Source organism: Megascapheus bottae, chromosome 19 (assembly GCF_031878675.1).
Source record: "Megascapheus bottae isolate mThoBot1 chromosome 19, mThoBot2.hap1, whole genome shotgun sequence".
Classification (NCBI taxonomy): Eukaryota; Metazoa; Chordata; class Mammalia; order Rodentia; family Geomyidae; genus Megascapheus; species Megascapheus bottae.
The window spans coordinates 33746166-33768330 of NC_143527.1; the positions used below are offsets into that span (position 1 = coordinate 33746166).

Genomic DNA, 22165 nt, shown 5'->3' on the forward strand with positions numbered 1-22165 from the left:
AGTGGCACTGTGGCTCCAGGAATAGGGCTGTACCCTTGACCTGAAGAGTTCAGGGACAATGCCCAGGCCCAGAGTTCCAGCCCCACAGCCAACAACAACAACAACAACGAAAAAGTCACAGAGTAGGTTTCTGGAAGTTCTGCCTGAGTCAAAGGAAAGAAGCTGGCAAGAAGGCACAGCAGGAGTGGTAAACAGCTCTGGTGACACTGGCGGTCTTCTGAAGAATCAAATTAGTTCATGGAGGGATTTGAGGGGAGGGAAAACACCTGGAAAATGGCAAATGGAATCTTTCTCCAGGGTAATGGGGAAATTTTCCTCTTCTCCATCTCTTCTTTTCATCTCGCAATATTGCTTTTTCCAAAATTGCTCCTTTGGTGTGGAGGCAAAAGTAAATGAAACGGCTGGCTTCAAAAGCCCTTTTGTTTTGCTTCAACAATGAAACTGGATTTTCTGCTTAGTGTTATAAGATTTTACTAACTTCTAGTGTGCTACTGAGGAATTCTTTTCTCACTAGGGAATAAAATAGGTCTTCCTTTTAAAGTAATCTCTAACTTAGAGTCCTGTCTAAGATAGTCACAGGGTCTCTGCTTTTCCCTGTCATGTTCTGTCATTCATTCCATAGCTTTATTATGCGCATATTTGCCAGTGTACACCACGACCAAGAGTCTTCACTCTCATCTCTTGCAACTTGTGATATGGAGAAGACAAATAATAAACAATTAGCAAGCAGTATTTTATTAAGAAGTTCTTTTAAGAAAATGGAGTAGTCAGATACCACATGCCTATAGTCTCAGAAGAACAGGACATGGAGATTGGAGAATTGAATCTACTAAGGCTGCCTTATATAAAAAGCAAATGAAGCTAAAGTTGAGCGAAGGGTTGAGGCTGAAATGATAGAACCCTTGCTTAGCTAGTACAGGGCCCTGAGTTCAATCCTCAATACTGGAGGGAGGGAGGGAGGGAACTAAAATAGGGGGAATTGCCTCTGTTCCAGACACTCATGTGGGCTCCTATCTCAGAAATAACCAGAGCAGCATGTAAAATAATAATAACAAAAATTAATAATAAAAGAATGGAGAAGAGGCCTGCCTCCAGTGCTAAAATGGCTTCCTGGCAAGTGTGAGGCCTTGAATTCAAAACTCAATGCCACCAGTAAAAAATAGTAATAGTAATAACTATTACTGAAAATGGTATTAATAATAACAATAACAACAGTAGTAGTAAAATAATAGTAATAGGTCCATAGTAATGGTCATAGTAATAGGTCCATCTAGGCATCTTGTTTGTCCCCTATATTGAGTCAAAGATAACTTTATCACTATATTATTATTTCTCCTCCAAACCATCTTCATCTATTAATCCAAATTTTCAGGACAAAAAGCTAGTCTCTATTTTACCTTAGATTCAGCAGCCATTTTTTTTAAATCTCCTCTCCTCCTCCTCCTCCTTCTTCTTCTTCTGTCAGTCGCCTGGGTACTGTGCCTGAGCTCTGCAGCTCAAGGCTACCACCCTACCCCAGGACCTGAGCACTTTTCCCTGAGCCCTTCAGAGCACCCTACCACACAGCCCCACTTCCTGTTTTCTAGTGATTAATTGGAGATAAGAGTCTTGTGTTCTTTAGTGCCTGGGCTGGCTTTGAACCATGATCCTCAGATCTCAGGCTCCTGAGTAGCTAGGATTACAGCTATGAGCCACCATGCCGAGCTATTTTAAATCACTTCTGTATCACAAGTTACACCTAATCTGTGAGTGTCTCTTCTCATGCCCTTAGCTGATGAGCACCAGTCTGGAGGGCTCCCCTTCATCTTGGTGGGAGGGAGCCACACAGAAAGTCCAGCCCCAAGCCTGGGATGGGGCCACTCAAAGCTGGGTCATCACAGACTGCCTCCATTCTCAGCTTCCTAATGTTCTTTCCTTTTCAATCATTGTGCATTTACTGCCCACTGAAGGTACATTTTGACCCAAGTAGCAAATTAAAAACAAAACTAGGATAAATGTGTACAAAAGTTTCATGGGAGCAGATAATAACACGCATTTCTCCCTCATCCCACTCCTTGTTCTTCGATGGTAGACCAGGAAAAAGGATGGAGACCTCCCAGCCATGTGCCGGCCTCTTCCCCTGTCCCTGCAGACAGCCTTGTGGCCAATAGTCAATTGGGAGTGACCCTGGGCAGATTGTCAATTTGTTGCCAGGTATTCTGCCTCCTCTTAGCTAGAAACCCATCTTACAGAGCTCCTTCTTACTTGTTTTCCATCCTTGAGTTCTTGGAATCCAGCACTGTGCCTGCCCAAGGCACAGCCATCCACGGGCCTACTTAAGAGATGGTTGAATGAATGAATGAAGGAAGGAAGGAAGGAGGACAATCTCATGCATAGGGGTTCAACAACCAATCTGAGGGCAAATGATGGGGGAAGCTGTTATGAAGTCCAGTTTCAAGGGGGAGAAGGGCCTTTGCTATATTCCTCATGTCTTGCCACAATAATGTGTATAAGTTATAGGTAAAGGCTACTCCAGTGTTCAGACAAGAATATTAAGAGGTTACGTGACATAACATTCTGCCAGAAGTAAAGCTCCTCCTCTTACCCTTGCTCTTTTCTATCTGCTCTCAGTAAACATTAGATGCCCTTGGAATCAATTGTCTTTAAAGTAAACAAGGCAAGAACAAACAAAAAAAAAGAAACAAACAAACCCCGTTCCACACCTGAAAGTGACTTTCTTGGTTTGGAAGCAGTGGAAAGGGAGTGGTACTGAGCTCATTGCTTCCCGTGGATTGGCGCACCATCTGAACTGATCTGTTTTCTCTTGCTCTAGCAGAACACTTGAGGCTGGAAGGTTTCTAAAGAAAGGGTTTATTTAGCTTACAGTTCTGAAGGTTTCAGATCATGGCATGGTCATTTGCTCAGCTATTGAGGGGGTCACAAGTAATGTGGCAGTAAAGCAAAAAAGGGCAACAAACGTGAGGAAGAGGCGTCAGGTACTGAGAGAGCCTCAGAAAGAGCTTGATATGTACCTCCTAATGGCACCATTACTTTGGGGAATGGACTTCCAACATGTAAACCTCTGAGGAGGCTCATCCAAGCCACGGAACGTTCCTTTCCAAAGCAAGGTTCCAACAGTCATCTATAGCCAAGGCTGTGGGCCAACAACATTTCACCCCATTTGGTCTCTCATCGGCCCTACTTCCTGCCGTAGTTGAGAGCCCCTGCTAATTCAGGGGCACACCACTGGCCCTTCACCTCCCAAGATAGTGCAAGAGTTCCCAAACAATCGAGTCCCTTCATGAGCAACCTTCTCTCACCATCTTATTCAAAACCAGCCTGGGAAGATGAATATGAAAGATCCAGAACGGGATGTGTAGTTCACGTGATCAAGCACCAATCATGAGGAAGAAAGCTGAGTGAGATCACAAGGCCGATCTCAAGCTCTAGTCCTGGGTATTAGATAGATGGATGATTGCGTCTATTCCTGTCAGGCTTGTGCACGTCGGAGTGTGGGCACCTGATCTGCAGGGAACAAGGGAACAATTGGGAAATTAGTCAATGAAATTGGTGAAATGTAAGTGTGAGGGCACCGTATGGGGTTGTCCTGAGAGTCTGGTAGAGGGAGGATTTTCTTATTGATTCTGACATGATTCTTGTCATTTGGAACAAGTGTGTGTGTGTGTGTGTGTGTGTGTGTGTGTGTGTGTGTGTGTGTGTGGCTTGAGGGCATTATTCTCTTGATTGATTCCTTTGCCCAAGACCGATACTCTACAGCTTGAGCTACAAGCATATCTGGATTTTGGTGGTTAACTGGAGTTAGGGAGTCTCATGGATTTTTCTTTTTGGATAGGCTTTGAACCTCAATCCTCAAATCTGTCTCTTGAGTGGCCAGGATTACAGGCCACCAGTGCCAGGCTATGGACAATGACTACTTGCTGCCACATGAACATTATGTAAGGTTACATAAACATCATTGTTGGTCTTTTATTCTTTCATGCTCTTTTTGTTGTTGTTATAGTAATGGTGATTTTTTTCACTCAAGTGATTTTTCATACGGTTTTCTCCATATCAGGAAGATAAACTGTACCTGTACTTGAGTTAGCCACAGGCTTCATGCAGTGGTGAAACCTGCTGGGCTTGGAGGGCTTTACCATAGGAAGGTGAACTTGGACTCGTCCACACTTGTTTTCCTGATCTGAGCTGAGTAAGTTCCAGGACTCCCGCCCAGCCTCATTAAGCTTGGCAACAATGCCCTCCATACTCTAAAAATTGATCTTTTCAAAACAGCTTGGAAGTCCCTGAGGCCTTGGGTTTACCTGCAAAAATTAAAAGTAATCTCAAAGCAGCTCAGTCAATTAAAAGAAAAGGATAATCTTTTAAGTGTGTCCCAATTATCTATCACTATAGAAGCTCTAAGGAAGGTATCTCCCTAAAATGTCACCAGTTTGACCTGAGTGCCAGTGGTTCATGCCAGTAACACTAGTTATCTGGGAGACTGAGATCAAGAGAATTTTGGGAAAGGTTTGAAAGATCCCTTCTCAACCCATATGTAGGCACAGTGTCAACCCATATCTAGACACAGTGAGCGACCAGTCATGCGAGTCTATATAGGAGGCTGAAATCAGGAAGATAAAGGTTCAGCCCAGTCAGAAAAAACCTCAAGTCTTCCATCTCCATGGAGGGGAATCCAGATAGTGTGGTGAGCAGCAGTGATTCCAGAGATATTGAGAAACCTAAATTAAGCAGATGGAAGACCAGGCACACATCCAGGCAGGAAGCTGGTCCCTATCCTTAAAGTAACCAACAAAAAAACAGAGCTACAGGTGTGGGTCAAGAATGGACCTGAGTTCAAGCTCCCAGTACTTCCAAAACAAAAAATAAAATCATGCTTTTGAGGAGACACCACAGAATGAACATGACAGCATGAAGGATAGAATTCAGAAAGAATTCCTGGATGCATACTGGAGTAGGACAAAGGTCATAAAATCTAGCCAAGTCAGAGAACCAGACTAAAGTGAATGAAGGGTAAATATTTTCACCCTGCTAGATGTTACTGACATTTAGAAAAGCCAGACAGTAGAGAAATGGTTTGTATTTCCAAATTTCCAAGTACATGATGTGCCTTGAGCAACCCATTAGTAATCTTTTCTGTAGGTTTTTTAAGCTTCACAAAAGCTTTTCTTTCTTACCCATGACTTCTGAATGAAAAGTTAGGGCAATCCAAAATTATATACCACATGACAAGAAATGAGGAGAGGAACAGAAACTCACTTTTGTTACATTGCTCTTAGAAAGGAATAATCTAAATCAAGTAAAATATAAAGTAAATCCAAACTATAAAATATTATGTAATTTGTGTGGGGATTTTTCACGTTAGTAATAAATAAAAAAGGAGACTTTCTTTACAAGGAATCATGCATACTTAATAGAGTGTATGGTTCTTAATTCCATCCTATGGACATTAAGAAATAACTGGCACAAATAAAGAAATGTTTACCAGAATATGAATACTATATTATAGTACAGTGCTTTTACTCTCCCACTTTTAAAGATTATATAGAGTATAATTTGCATACTAGTGGAAAGTTCATACTATTTTTATAGGAAATACAGTGTGTTCAGAAACATACTCATATGGTTTAAACAAAAGAGTGAAATTTTTAGTATAAATAGATGTTTAAATTATTTCTAAGTCATAAGAAAATTATGACCATTGAATTTTGTATGAAAATTCTCAGAGATTGATAAAAGGTTGAGATTGTTATTGTAATGCTGAAAGTCAGATAAACTTCCGTCTGCATAGAATATGACAAGGACTAATATGAAAAGCATATTTAGATATTAGTTTATGAATTAACATTTTTCAGAATATCTAACATGCCAATAAGACAAGGGGTTCTTCCTCTAAAACTGTGAATAATTTGGATGAATTATTGAATATTCCTCTAACAGTTTGAAATTTTAACTTTTTATATTCTACATTGGACTCAAAATAAAGTTAAAAATTAATAGAAAAAAAAGTTAGGGTAAGTGATCTGAAGCTATTGCATCCAATAACTACTAAGACATTCAGCTTCTATCCATGATCACCTTACAACAAAGAGAAGGAGACATTCTTCCTTTCTTTCTCTTTCTTTCTTTCTTGCTTCTTTCTTTCTTTCTTTCTTTCTTTCTTTCTTTCTTTCTTTCTTTCTTTCTTTCTTTCTCTCCTTCTTTCCTTCTTTCTTTTGCCAGTCCTAGGGCTTAAATTCAGGACCTGGGCACTGTCCCTTAGCATTTTTGCCCAAGACTAGCACTCGACCACTTGTAAGCTCCATTTACAGCCTTTTTGGAGTTAATTAGAGATAAGAGTTTAATAGATTTTCCTGCCTGGGCTGGCTTCAAACCTGCCATCCTCAGATCTCAGGCTTCTGATCAGCTAGGATGATAGGTTTGAGCCACCAGGGCCCCTTGAGAAATTCTAGGTGTTAGTCAAGGAATGTCTATTTCTTAAATCATTGTAGGTGAGAGCTTGATGTGTTGTGGTGGTGGTTGTGGTGGTGGTGGAAGGGATGGAGAGAAAGACCTGTAGATGCATTTTTGTCCAGTGTACCTTTGGACCAGTGTAGTACCTCTGGGAAATTCTTGAACTATGATAAACCAAGCCTCAGCCCAGCAGGGTGTGGGCGATTGCACAAGATGCACACCCACAGAGCATGTATTGTTGGCTCTGCTACTGCCAAGGGGCTGGGTGCCGTCAGCAGCCTCCTCTGGGATTTCCCAACCACCTGCAACTGAGTGGTGGCTATGAATCACGAGCCGACATCGCATAGTATTTTTCACATGTCATTTCCATTTGGTGACTGTGTAAGTACCTTTGCAACCTAAGTGAGAAACATAAAGCTCCTCTGAGTGTACAAGTAATGAGGCACATTACTTGGTGACTCCAAGAAGCAATTTGACAGTCTAAAGAGATGGCTGGGTGATACGATGATTTGATGATTTCTTAGCATGTGTTTATGCTTTCAAACTATGGAAGTTTTTCCAACAGCTTGTCTCTCTGTTACTCTGTGTCTCTGTCTCTGTCTGTCTCTGTCTGTCTCTCTGTCTCTGTCTCTGTCTGTCTCTCTGTCTCTGTCTCTATCTCTCTGTCCCTTTCTCTGTCTCTGTCTGTCTGTCTGTCTGTCTGTCTGTCTGTCTCTCTCTCTCTCTCTCTCTCTCTCTCTCTCTCTCTCTCTCTCTCTCTCTCTCACACACACACACACACACACACACACTCACACACTGGTTTCTAAGGTTTAAACTTAGAGCTTCCTGTTCTCACTGGCTTTTTTTCCACTCAAGGTTGGTGCTTTATGACTTAAGCCATACTCCTACATTAAAGCTAGTTAATTGGAAATTAAAGTCTCAGATTTTTCAGGCCAACCTCAGCCTTCTTGCTAGGATTTCAAGCATGTACCACTGGTACCCAACTTCCATGTGTGTGAGTGTGAGTGTGTGTGTGTATGTTTAAATTAAATACTGTTAAACCTCTGGTTTTTCATTTTATGCAGACTAACCATATGTTTCAAGTCCTTTCATTATAAAGTGCTGTTTTTGCCAGCCTAATTACGAGTGGAAGGACAATTAAGCCAAAAGTAGAAATAGCTGGCTCGGCCATAGTCCTCTCATATAAGCAATATGATGCTTTAATTGGAAGTGGCAATGATGATATATTGTAAGCACATTCACATAGTCTGGAAGTGGGGCAAAGTCCATTGTATATTTATCTCATTGCTGCTCACACAAAGTATAGCAAAGACAGAGGGCTGCCAGGGGCCAAGTCCCAGAGTCTGCTGCCATTGCAAGAAATACTGAGGACAGGAGACTGTGTTGTCACACAGGATTACACTGGGCCAGTGCAAAGAAACCCCAGAATAAAGGCAGTCCTCAGACACAGTTCAACCTCATCAGCAACACACAGCAATGAGTTTTCCTGTCACAAGAAGAGCAGATTGCAGCAGCAAGGTGAATAACTTCTGCAAGGCAGAAATTGCAGAACTGGAAGATGCTAGACATTCTGGGATACATGCTAAGAGCTAGGGACAATATTGTGAGTCTAAGATTTGGGTTTGTTATTTTGTTTATTCCTCTTGTGGTGCTGGTAGTACTCCATCACTGAGCTACATACATGCCCAGCCTTCAGTTTTAATATGCCTCACTTTTAAGGGGATGGGTAAATGGGGATAGCACTGTGAATAAGCTAGCCCTCAGTAGTCACAGAAAACAGACTGAGTAACTCAGCATCTCAGTAAGTTCCTTAATGGTTCTCTGCCTCTGTTTCTTCATTAGCACCATCAAAAAAAAAAATGTGTGGGGCCAGGAGCATAGCCTAGTGGTAGAGTGCTCATTATCTAGCATGTATGAAGTTCGATTCCTGGGTTCGATTCCTCAGTAGCACATATGCAGGGGGGAAAAAAGCTGGAAAGTGGTGCTGTGGCTCAAGTGGTTGAGCTCTAGCCTTGAGAAAGCCCAAGGACAATGCTCAGGCCCCGAGTTCAAGCCCTGGGACTGGCACAAAAAAGATTACTTGTAAGCCAAGCACTGGTGGCTCACACTTGTTATCCTAGCTACTCTGGAGGCTGATATCTGAGGAACACAGTTTGAAGCCAGACCTGGAAGAAAAGTTTGTGAGGTACTTATTGCCAATAAACTAGGGGAAATAAAAGAGCTAGAAGTGAAGTTGGGGCTCGGGAGGTGGCCTTGAGCAAGAAAAAGCTGAGAGACAGCACCAGGCCCTATGTTCAAGCTCTAGGATAGGCACCAGAAAGAAAAAAAATCTTGTAGATACTTGATTGAGCTGTAATAAGGATTTACACACATAATCTATAAAGTTTAAAAATACAATTTCCGTTTACAAACTCTCAATAAATGCTATCTTGTTGCTTTTTGCTCTGAACAGAAATTATTAGTGTAAAAGTAAAACAAATTCTAGAGTTTTTCCAGAAGAAACACACAATGAATGTGTTGAAAAATACCTCCCAATAGAAGTGTCTATTGGTTGTGTGGGAGTGGACTCATGTGTATATGCTTATACTTGCCTGCCCAAATAGAAAGCACAAGAAAACCTAAACAGAAGTTCTGCTCATAGACAGGACCAAATTGATTTCCTGGGAACATAGAATGATCAGAGCCCAGACTGACCTTTAGATATCATTTGAAAACAAACACTTGCTCAAAGCAAAGAGCAAGCACAGGTGACTAGGAAAGTTTTCCTCCAACTCAACAAGATTTGATAAATGGTAAGAATATTGGGTGGAGCCCAACACTCAGACTCTCAGAAATTAACATCTACCCTAGGTGGCAGGGAGCTACCTCTGATATGTCAATATTTGTATTGATATTGAGTCTACAAAATGTTGAATTACTGAGTTACTATTGCAATGTGGGGTTTTGGTTGTCCTAGGGTTTGAATTCAAATCCTTACCCTTACATGACTGGTGTTCTACCACTCGAACCATACTTCCAGGACTGCTTTTCCCTGGTAGTTTTTTCTTCTTTTCTCTTTCTTTCTCTCTTTCTTTCTCTCTTTCTTTCTCTCTCTCTCTCTCTCTTTCTTTCTTTCTTTCTTTCTTTCTTTCTTTCTTTCTTTCTTTCTATTTTTGAGATCGACCCTTGGAGACTTTACTGCCTGGACTGGCCTTTAACCACACTCCTTCAGATCATAACTTCAAGTATAAGCATGAGCCCCTGGTGCCTAGCCATACTTGTATTTTAAATTTGAATTTCCTTTCTCAGCAATTTTCTTCAGTTCCATATATCACCTGAAAACCATGCTGCCTGGGGGACACTGGAAACATGCCTTCCGTACAAGTAGATACACTTTGTTTTGTTTGCTTTTACTTAGAAATCATTTTCTTCCTTTCCTTAAATTACTTCCATCCATTTCTATAACAAGTTCTAAATTCATTTTATGTCTTCATAAAACATTCAGTTTCTCAAGCCTAGAAACTTTAATTATTCTTAGAAATTTCTTGGCAGTTATAATGTTCAGGCAAATTAAATGCTGTTTATGATCACCTAGACTTTTTTTTTGAGACAGGGCCTTACTATGTAGCCCAGGTAAGCCTTGAACTCACATTCTGAGTCCTCCTGTCTCAGCCTCCCAAGTGCTGGGATTACAGGCATGCACCACCATACCCAGCTTCCTTTCACATTTGTAAAATAATAAATTGGTTATGTTTTACATTGCAATACCCATCATAGCAGTCCCTATAGAACAAAAAAGAAAATTCTCATTACAGATGTCTAAAAATCAGTCTAAACTGAGACCTAGCATGCATTAAACCCTGCGCTCAATTTCCTGGTACCACATACACAGAAAAAGCTGGAAGTGACCTGGGGCTCAAGTGGCAGAGCACTAGCCTTGACCAAAAAGTATCCAGGCCCTAAGTTCAAGCCCCAGGACTAGCACAAAACAAAACAAAAAAAATCAACTTTAAGAAAGAAACTTTTATTTTTGCCTCATGTTTTCAGAGGCTTCAAGTCTGTGGTTGGCTGGTCCACAGCTTTTAAGCTGTATGGAAGCAGAAACAGGATGGCAAAAAAGAGCTGCTCAATTCACAGTAGCCAGGAAGCTGGGAGATAAGCAGAGTGGATACCTGGGAACATGATGCACCACTTCTCAACCAGGCCCTCAGTGACTTACTTTCTCCAAATAGGCCCCAACCTTCTGCAGCCCATCTATCTATGAACTCATAGACTGGTGGATTCGTCCTCTGGTAAAATTAGCAGCCTTGCCATCATCTCAGAAGCTAGGGACCAAAGCAAAGGGGGAGGAAGGGGAGCTGTGCTCTTACTATGGAATTGGTTTAATGCTTTGCTCAGTGGTGGACTCATGGCAAATTATCTGTTTTGCTGCTTCTGCACTCTCTATACTATACCAGTTTTCAACAAGTGGGTATCACTTTCTTAACTTAAAAGTACCTCTGAATGTTAAAGAAATGATGTGAACATTGGCTCTGAATCTCTTAGTCAACAAAATAAAATCTGGACCAGAAACTAAATGAAACAGTTTCCCAAATCTAAACCACATTGTCCATGGCTTGGAAGTCTAGAAATAGGTTTTGGGGGTGGGGTGTTGGCATTCTGGGCAAAGGAGAGCAATATACTGCTGTCCTGCCCACTTCTCACCCTGTTGGTCTCTTGGTCAGTTTTTGTCATTGATTGTCCCTAAGGATCTTTCTCACCATCCCTGAACAAACCCATCCTGCAACCTCTAATTACCCAGGTGGATAGCTGGGGAGAGCTGAAAGGATTACCCCACTTGCCTCTAGGTAAAGCAGAGAGTGGTGTCCTATTACACCCAGGCACAGGACCAGGCCAGGTGTTCCCCAGGCCACATGGCAAGCACCCGGTGGATGAAAATGGGAGACAGAAGGCAGCCTCAGAAGGGTGGGGAACTCTACAAGCTCAATTTATTTAGATGTAAAGCCATAAATCCCAACGGAGTCTATCTAGATTAAATATAAGAAAACAGCACATCATGGAATAAGAGCTACAAAGTAGGAGTTGAGAAGCAGAAGGCATTACCCTCCCATCCTTTCTTAGGTTGCATGTCACTTCCACCAACAGTATGAAAAGTCTATGACTATAAAAGTCTTTGTCTGTCTGTCTGTCTGTCTGTCTGTCTGTCTCTCTCTCTCTCTCTCTCTCTCTCTCTCTCTCTCTCTCTCTCTCTCCATTCAGTTTAGGATATTATCTGAGTGGATTGAGCATTCCCTAATCTCAAAGCCTCAAGTTTTTGTATCTTCACTAGAAATAAATGAATTATAACATTGCTAGTAACCAAATAGTAAGATGTTATCTTGAGATAGCAAGATCTATCAAATGGTAACAAGTACACATTTCCCCAGGGAAATTGTTCAAACTTTATTAATTATAAATGAAAAAGATACATGTGCACACATCACACATCACACACACACACACACGCACACACACACACACACATTAGCCATATCTAGATGAACACCCAGCTCCTTCATTTAAAAGCTGGTGTGTCTCGAGTTAAACTAAGTAACTTAAGCATCTGGCATGGCCACCACCACAGAGGACCATTGTAGAGAGGAAATGAGATGAAGCCATAAGACAGGCAGGGCTCACTAGTAACCTGCATCACAACAGTTGTCATCTGTGGCCTTCACAGTGGCACTCTCCGCTGATTATTGCAGGGGTGCCACAATGTGCCAGTGTACATGCATCCTTGAGAGTTAAATATCTGGGATTGTTTCTACATTTTAAAATGAGGAACTGCTTGCTTTACAATGCAGCTAAAAGTATGCCTGGCTGTGTAAGAGCATGCTGGGAAAGGTCAAAGAGACAGAATGATGTTGGCCAGCTTCTCTTGAATCTTTCTGCTCTTTCTCCTTTATACTGTTTGTCTACTCGGTGGAGACAGATCTAGGGAGCTTTAATTCAGAGGCCTAGGGCTCATTCCCGGACCAACATTAGAATACCCAAGGCTAGGACCCCCTCACATCAGTATTTTGCAAAAACTTCCCAAGATAATTGCATTGTACAGAAGAATGGGAAGAACCACCACAGTAGGCAAATAACTTAGTCAAAACTAAGGCAGAGGATATAGATAAGGCAGAGCTGTATCTGTAAAGAGATGTGATTTCAGATGCAGTGTCTCAATTCACTTCCCAATTTGCCCTTTGAATCATCATCCTAGAGACCGAATCAACAGTCCTTGAACTGCCTTGAAGCAATCTTTACTATCTGGCTTCTGCAGCTCCAGTATCATTTTTTCACTCAGCCTGATGCTATATTCCAGTGGAAAAGCAAAAATTTTACAGCTATACAAGCCTTTATGCCTTCCCCACTCCTCTCCTTTCTTTCTTAACCTTATTCCTATTCCTAGACTTGGCCAATTTCCGTGTCCTTCAGGTATCCCGTGAGCTTTCTCTTCCTTCCCTCCCTCCCCTTGCACTCCAACAGTACATGCAGTGACTCACATGAGCAGGCTGCATTAACCTGCACTCCGAGCCCCATAGACTGTTAAATTCCACAAAAGCAAGGGCTGTAGCTTATTCATCACACATTCTTTGTATCTGGCCTCATTGCAATTAGCAGATATTGGTGGAAAGAATGAATGAATAACATGAGAAAGAAAGAAAGAGAAATGGTGAAGTAATGGAGTCACACAGCACACGAACAGAACCAGGTCTTACAAATGAATGCACAAGAAAAACTGTGAGTGAATGGTTCACACCAAACCAGATCTAGCCTTGTACTTACTCTTCCAGTTGTACAGCACACTATCTCAAGGAAAGGGAAAATCATAGCAAAAAAAGGCAGGATTTCCTCCATGGATAAGTACTGTCTTTTTTTTTTTTTTACCATAAACAAGAAGAATCAACATGTTGCTCTTAATACAAAGCACCAAGTATGATTCAGCCAAGCAGGAAAGTGCATGAGACTCCTGTCTCTAATCAACCACTAAAATGAAGAAAGAAGAGAAGGAAGGGAAGGAAGGAAACGAGGGAGGGAGGAAGGGAGAAAAGGAAGGAAGGAAGGAAGGAAGGAAGGAAGGAAGGAAGGAAGGAAGGAAGGAAGGAAGGAAGGAAGGAAGGAAGGGAAAAGAAAAAAGACTAAAAGTAGAGCTCTGACTGAACTGGTAGAACATTAGTCTTAAGTTTAAAGAGAGCTAAAGGACAATGACCAAGCCCTGAGTTCAAGCCCCAGGACTGGTACACACACACACACACACACACACACACACACACACACACACACCTTTATGGGTACAGTGAAGTATAATGGAAGACTTGAAATTATATAGTGGTTCATTCCAATATTATTTTTTCCTGCTTCAGCATAAGTTTGAAATGGTTCAAAAGAAAACAAGTGAAAATCTTAAAATACTGAAAATAGTAATGTTTATACTTTACAAAAAAGTTGTGGGTCTCTCTCGGCACTACCATGTAGTTGAATGAGTATTAAAACAAGACGGAAAGCCCGGCCATCCATCATCTGGAGTCAGCTCGTCTTGGCCAGTTGGAAAGCAGGAATGTTCTTCAAGGTTAGTAAACTGTAATCAGTTCCACTTTGTTCTCAGGCACCGGAGTTTACAAATCACTGCAGTTTGATTTGTAACTTCATTCACATGTCCACAAGAAATACAGCCAGTGTCGATTTCCCTCTTTTATTTGCTTAGCCAAACAATACCTTTGTGTCCACAGCACATTCAGCTCAATCTCAGAAAAAAAAACAAAAACCACTGGATGCCATTTGATGATTATTGCCCTGCCTTCCCCTCCCCTCTGCCTTGTTTTCATAACTCAAAATGTTCCTCGTTTTAGAGTCTTAGACTTGGCGGGAACCAGGCACTACAATGCTTTTGTGCCTTCTAACATGTGTTGCTGCACACTGAAAGCTTTTCTCTCTGACAGCTTTGCATCACACCTTTGCATCCTTGCCAGTCCTCCCACCAGTCTCTCCGTATGTCTTGCCCTCCTTGCCTCCCAGGCCTTGCTTTCCCAAAACTTTCTACCATTGTGATCTCACCCCACGTTTCTTTTTTCCCATATATTTTTTATTGTAATCAATAGAAGGGTTACATGATATTTGCCAGATAGATGGTACATTAATTCCCATACATTGATACCCTTTCACATGTCTTGGTCCCCATTTCCCTCCCTCCCCACTCACCCCAGGTTTTGCAGGAGCACGTCTGCCTTTCTTCTGGGCTCATTCCTGTTCCTTTCCCTTGGGCACTTCTGTCCAGCCGGGCCAGGATTCGTGACAAAGGTTCCGAGTCCCACAACCTCTGTCTGTGACAAGAGCTGACATAAGGTGTCCTGGCCTTGCTAGCAGTTTCACTGAGCAAGAGCAGCTTGAGTCTTCCTCTCTGTCCTTTAGTCCAGCCTGGGTTTCCTCTTCTGCTGGGGTGAGTTCCTTCCTCGCCTTCTCGGTCATTTGCTATTTGCTGAGTCCCCATGGAAAGAGATTTCACATTCCCACACCTCTGACTTTCTCAGGAGCCAAAGCTACCCAAGGGGCCACAGGCTGGGCTGGTTTTTCTTATTTTATTTTATGTTACTCTTGAGGTGATGTACAGAGGGGTTACAGTTACATTCATCAGGTAGTGGGTACATTACTTCTTGAACATTGTTACCCCTTCTCATGTTTTTCTCCCACGTTCCCTCATCCCCGCTCATATTACCTTCCCTTTTTCAAATAAACAAATAGACATATAAATAATATACCAGGAACCACATTCCAATACAGTAACAACATGAGTAAAACATAAGAGGAAATGAAGAGAAAAGAAATAGTTTTGCATAGTACATTAAGAACAACAATCACAAAGATGAAATTCTTAATTCCATATCCTGGAGTTCATTTCACTTAGCCTCATCCTATATGGCCATATTGGACTGGCTTTTCTGTGGATCAATTTTCTGTTCAGCTTTCCTTCATGAGCTTTCCTGTACATATTTTTCTTTTAAAACTCTTTTATCTAAATGGGAAGTAAAGATGCCTGTGGATGCAACCATTCTACCTTTCTTGTTTTGGTCAAAAGTCCCTTTTGAGATTTGGTTTTGGGGTTGTGCATCCTGACCCTTGTTTACTGTCCTGGAGATCTGCCACAATGTATTTCTTCCTGAAATCCTGTTGCCTTGTGGTGCAGCCATGGAAAGCTGCTTTCTTGGGAAGTTTCCTTGGCAAATTGGGGATAACTTCCCTTGCCGTGTACGTTTTTGAGTTCACTGTGAACCACTGACCCACTGAAGAAAAGTTAAGCTTTTTTTCCATATATTTTTATTGTAATTAATAAATTGATACCCTTTCTCATGTCTTGGTCCCCATTTCCCTCCCCCCACCCCCACCCCTCATCTTGTTTTCCTCCCTTCCCTATCCGACTTCAAATAACCAAATATGCATATATACAATATATCAGATAATAAGGTGAAATACTGTAACCATATGAGATAACCAAGGGACAGCAAAAGAGGTATAAGATAATATAGTACATTAAGGACAACAGTCACTCATATGGCTTTTGTTTCTATATCCTGGAGGTCCTTACATTTAGCGCCATACTACATGGCCTTATGTATCTAGGTTTTGCTCTATTGTAAATCTCTGCTAGGAGAGCCCAAGGTTCCTACTGATTATGACAAACAAGGGAAATCATTGAGCCTAAGTTCCTTTGAGTCTGGCTTACTTCACTTAATATGATTTTTTTGTAAGTCTTTCCATTTCCTTACAAATGGGGCAATGTCATTCTTTCTGACAGCAGCATAGAATTCCACTGTGTATAAATACCACATCTTGTTGATCCACTCATCAACTGAGGGGCATCTGTGTTGATTCCATATCTTTGCTTTGGTAAATAATGCTGCAATTAACATAGTTGTGCTAGTGGATTTAGTATGTCCTTGTTTCTGGACAATTGGGTAAATGCCAAGTAGTGGAATTGCTGGGCCATGGGGGAGCTCTATGTTTAGTCTTTTGGGGAACTGCCATACTGCTTTCCATAGTGGTTGAACGAGTTTGCACTCCCACCAACAGTGTAGTAGTGATCCCTCCTGGCCACATCCCTTCCAGCATCTGTTATTAGATTTCTTGATCCTGGCTATTCTAACTGGAGTGAGGTGGAATCTTAGAGTTGTTTTGATTTGCATTTCTTTTATGACCAGAGATGTTGAGTTTTTCTTCATGTGTCTATAGGCCATTTTTGTTTCTTCTTCAGAGAAGACTCTCTTTAAGACTTTGGCCCATCTTTTAATGGGATGGTTGTTTCTTTGGAGATTAGTTTTGGAGTGATTCAATTTTTTGAGCTGTTGATATATTTTAGATATGAGGCTTTTGTCTGTTGTATGGTTGGTGAAGATCTTCTCCCACTCTGTAGGCTTCCTAATTAATTTATTAGCTATGTCCTTTGCCATACAAAAGCTCTGCAGTTTAATGCAGTCCCACTTATCCAGCCTTGCTCTGATTTGTTGTGATTCTTGGTCCTTATTAAGAAAGTTTCAATCTCTGCCAAGGAGGCCTACTATATCTCCTATTCCTTCTTATAAAGTTTTCAGTGTATCTGCTTTTACCTCCAGGTCTTTGATCCATTTGGAGTTAATGCTGGTACAGGGTGACAAAGAAGGATCCAACTTTACTTGTCTTCAGGTGCTTAACCAGTTCTGCCAACACCACTTGTTGAAGAGGCTTTCTTCCATTCTATTTTTTTGGCTAGCTTATCAAAGATTAGGTGCCATAGGTCTGTGGGTTAATATCTGGGTCCTCAGTTCTATTCCATTGGTCTTCAGGCCTGTTCTTGTGCCAGTACCAAGCTGTTTTAGTCAGTATAGCTCTGTAATAGAGTCTAAAGTTTGGTATTGAAATTCCTCCTGCACTGTTCTTTATGTTAAGAATTGTTTTAGCTATACAGGGTCTTTTATTATTCCATATGTAATTTTGGATTGCCTCTTCCATTTCTTTAAAGAATGACACTGGCATATTTATGGGTATTACATTGAATTTGTAGATAGCCCTTGGCAAAATTGCCATTTTCACAATGTTAATTCTTCCAATCCAGGAGCATAGGAGGTTTTTATTTCCTCAGTTCTGGTTTAATTTCCTTTTTCAGGGTTTTAAAGTTCTCATCAAAAAGGTCCTTTACATTCTTAGTTAATTTATTTCCTAGGTACTTTATTTTCTTTGAGGTTATTGCAAAAGGAGTTACTTTCCTGATTGTTGCCTCATTCCTCTCATTGTTAGCATATAGGAAGGTGGTTGATTTTTGAGGGTTAATTTTATACCCTGCTACCTTGCCAAAGTTTTGAATCAGCTCAAGGAGCTTGAGAGTGGAATCTATAGGGTTCTGTAAATACAGAATCATGTCATCTGCAAAGAGGGAAAGTTTCACTTCCTCTTTCCCTATTTGGATCCCCTTTATTCTTGCTTCTTCCCTTATTGCTCTGGCTAGGAATTCTAATACTATGTTAAAGAGGAGTGGAGAGAGTGGGCATCCTTGTCTCATTCCTGATTTTAGAGGAAATGGCTTTAGCTTTTTGCCATTAAGTTTAATGCTCACTGTGGGTTTGTCATACACAGCCTTTATTATACTGAGGAATGTTCCATGGATTCCTAGTTTCTCCAGAGCTTTTAACATAAAGGGGTGTTGGATCTTGTCAAATGCCTTTTCTGCATCTATTAAGACAATCATGTGATTCTTGTCCGTGCTCCTGTTGATGTGTTGAATTATATTAATTGATTTGCATATGTTGAACCAGCTTTGCCTCCCTGTGATGAATCCTGTTTGATCATAGTGTATAATGTTTTTGATGAGTTGTTGTAGACGGTTGGCCAGTATTTTGTTGAGACGTTTTGCATCAATATTCATCAAGAAATGGGTCTATAGTTCTCTTTCTTTGATGAATCTCTGTCTGGTTTTGGGATGACGGTTATACTGGCTTTGTAGAATGAGTTTGGCAAAGAGCCTTTGTTTACAATTTCGTTGAAGAGGGGTTTTTTTTGTTTGTTTTTTGGTCAGTCATGGGGCTTAAACTCTAGACCTGGGTGCTGTCCCTGAGCTCTTCAGCTGGAGGCTAGTTCTCTCTACCTCTTGAGCCACAGCACCACTTCCAGTTTTCTTGTGGTTAAAAAAGATAAGTCTCACAGACTTTCATACCCGGTCTGGCTTTGAACCACAGTCCTCAGATTTCAGCCTCCTGAGTAGCTAGGATTACAGGTGTGAGCCACCTGCAACCCCACAGCCCTGGAACATTCACTCCTCCTCCGGAAAAGGGACAGGAGAAGGGAGGCAGAGGACTCGAGGGGTATGGGAACACCCAGCAGGAGACACCTGGCTACACAGGGCTTGCCTCTCATCTCCATGCTTATTCTATAAGAAAAAGTGAGACAACTCCCTAGAAGAATGGAGATGCCAAATAGTATTTTTATTCTGATTTCAGCCAGCCTTCATTACCATTGCTTCTTTACTCCTTCATGGAGTATAACCCATTCCTCTTTGGGAGACCCAGCATTGCCTGGGTAAATCTAGGTCTTAGGCTTAGAATTGGGCATTTATCCAAGAGTAGAAAATACAAGATTTAAGAATATAGTTTGCATCTGTTTTATCTGTTGTTAAAGTGACTTAAAAATCATTGGTAACAGTTGAATTCAAGTTCCTAAAAAATTCAGTGCAGGGGCTTGGATTTCACTGTCAAGTCCTTGCACAACAAATTCTAATAGAAACAAGGACTCTAAACCAAAGCTTTCATTAGACAGTGGCAATTGTTTCCACTCCCCTGCATAGTGGCGGCCCCTTTAGGATCTGACTGTCCAAATCCCCCAGTGTTACTGAACTTGTTGGGCAAGTTACTCATGTTTTCAAGTTGATTTCTTCATCTTCAAAATGACTGTAATGGGTTTCTTGCACGTTTAAAGTGCTGAGGAAGGCAGAAATCTTCCAAAAAGCACCTAATTAATGTGGCTCCCTTTTCTTCCCCTGTCAAGTGTAAATATACCACATTATTTAACAAGGAAGAGTAAAGTGTTTTAATAAGAGATGAACAAGTCTATTCTTTCCCATCCTGTATCAGACTCTCCTGGAAACACTACAGGAGAATGAATAAGCATATTTTAGTTTTCAGGACTACTGTCTGATTGATGTGTCAATGAGAAATGAATGACAAGCATGCAGTGAAAAACTGCCAGGATGATTGCCATCTACACCCTTATAATTACTTTCAGTTTATAGAAAGTTGGACAGAATAGTAGTTCAGAAAAAAAATACAGAGCTTGAGAAATGTAACCCTACCATTACTTTCTTCTTTGCACTTACTACCTTCAAATAAGATACTATTTTGAAATTATCTTTAACATACATTTATTGAGCTAGGCAACAGTGGTGCACACATAACAGGTATTTTAGAGGCAGAGATCACTAAGATCAAGGTTCAAGGCCAACCTTGAAAATAAAAAGCTCACAAGACCTTATCTGAACCAGTAACAGCTGGGTATGATGCCATCATCTCAGATACATAGGACTCATAAATAAGATTGTGGTCCATTCCCATTATTGTGGGAATAATTCAAGATCCTATTTAAAAGGAAGTAGAGCAAGAAAAACTGAATTATGGCTTACATGCTAAAGCACCTACCTACCAAGCACAAGGCCCTGAATTCAAATCCCAATTCTGCAAAAACAAAAGGTATTTATTGCAACAAAAATTTGTATTTCTTTTTTTTTTTGAAAGGAGAAAAAAGCAATTTCCCTACTTGGTTGTATTTTTTTTATTTTATTGTCAGGATAATGTATAGAGGGGTTACAATTACATTTTTAGGTTGTAGGTACATTACTTCTGGCACATTCACATTAATACCCCTTCTCATGTTTTTGTCCCGGTTTCTCTCCTCTATTGGTTTTTGATGTCCTGTTCTATTTTAACCTAAGATTTAAAAATGTATGATTCCAAAATAATCTTCAAATGTTAAATCTTAAAATGTTCTAACTCAGAGGCAGACTTGTTACAATATTAATGAAAGTATTTGTCTGCCTACAGTGTTCAGGAAAAGTAAAAGTGAGCCTTTGGGTAAAACAAGTGATTTCTAGTGTGTGAATTCTACTTCCTGATAAAAAAAATGTTGAATGTCATCAGCCAACTCTGCTTCTTTCTAGTATGGTTCTGAACTCAGAGCCTGAGTGCTGTGCTTTTGCTTATTTGCTCAAAGCTGGTGCTCAGCTACTTGAGCCACAGCTCTATTTCCAGTATTTTGCTGGTTAATTGGAAAATATCTGTCTTGTAAGACCTAAGAAACTGGACTGTATATTGTTAGTGAATCCTCTAGTCTCTTCAGTGAATGACCTTTTAAATTATTCTTTTTTTCACTGTGAAACATAAATGTTAACATCTAGGCATGCCTTTACTTTTAGACAGTTGTGATTCAGGCAGGGGTGGGAAGAACTCAGAAAATGGATCCACTGAAAACAGAATTGCTTGTGTGTGTAGTAGCATCTGTTGAAAAGACTCTTTGGCGCAATGGCATCTTTAAGAAGCAGGAAAGCTCTTCCACTCTATCTAGAACCGGGGGCACCATGGATAATCATCGTGTCAGGCACGTTTTCCTTGCAGGCCAAAGACAGTAAAAGCAGGTACTGGAGAAAACCTGAGATCGTTTGCACTTACCTGGTCCTGCACCTTTTACCAAGGCAGCCCAATGCTCCGCAGAGAACCAAGACAACTTCAGAGATGATTTTTCCCTGGCTGCCACCTCTGTCAGTGACAAGGAACCATAGCTCCTAGCCCTAGCAGCCAAAGATTAATCTGTCTAATTGTCTTCACTCTTCCCTCTTTTCCACCACAGAATCGGAAGACTTTTTGATGGTACAGAGCCCATTGTTTTGGACAGTCTCAAACAGCACTATTTCATTGACAGAGATGGCCAGATGTTCAGATATATCTTGAATTTCCTACGAACATCCAAACTCCTCATTCCTGATGATTTCAAGGTGAGGGCATCCATGTTAAATTAACAATAAATATGTGATTTGTTGTGATGTGCTCCCCCCCCAAAAATACTTCCAGCTTAACTTTTTAATAGAAACCAACTCTAATGGTAACAAAAGGTCTCTGTGACATGATTATATGGACTTGACAAAAATATAGTATTTGGTCATTAAAATTTTACATGGCTAAAGAGGGAAAGCTTTTCATTTAAAGAACCAAACTTAAATTCATTCAAAGAAGTTGGAAAAGTCTTTGATTCAGTGAACATAACTTCTGGTCTATCTTAATGGGCTAAAGAAGAAAAGAAAACCTTTTCAACTGAGTGAAGAACCACCTCTCAAAAGTCTAAAGCAAACATTGACTATAGGTTTTTAGAATTTTCCCTTGTAAAGTTAGTGATATGCAACTAAATTAGTCACACTGAGATCATCCAGCCTTAAAGTTCAGGAGAACAAATAAAAAGCATAAACATGAAGAGGGAATATACGAAAATATAATATTTGCAGCAGACAATGTTTCTGTAAATAGGAATTCTAAAGAGTCAGCCAAGTACATAAAGGATCCAAGTTCAGGATCTGTGTATTATTACAACAAAAACTTGCTCATTGGAAAATATGATCAAACATATGGTACAATGGAAAAATGCCACTACAAAAGTTGTAATATGTAGGAATACATCTAACAAGAAATACACAGACGCTATTAGAAAA

The 22165-nt window shown here is 40.7% G+C and overlaps 1 protein-coding gene across 4 annotated transcripts in view; it reads left to right on the plus strand.

Annotated features, from left to right (window-relative positions):
• Kctd1 (potassium channel tetramerization domain containing 1) overlaps positions 1-22165 on the plus strand; it is a 164070-nt gene that overhangs the window by 125502 nt on the left and 16403 nt on the right. For 3 of the 4 annotated variants that reach the window (XM_090353301.1, XM_090353302.1, XM_090353299.1), the window contains exon 3: positions 21313-21457. The exons of the other annotated variant lie outside the window; for it this stretch is intronic. In XM_090353301.1, the coding sequence (XP_090209427.1) occupies positions 21313-21457 (145 nt within the window). The remainder of the gene's footprint in view (positions 1-21312; positions 21458-22165) is intronic. 4 annotated transcript variants of the gene reach the window in all.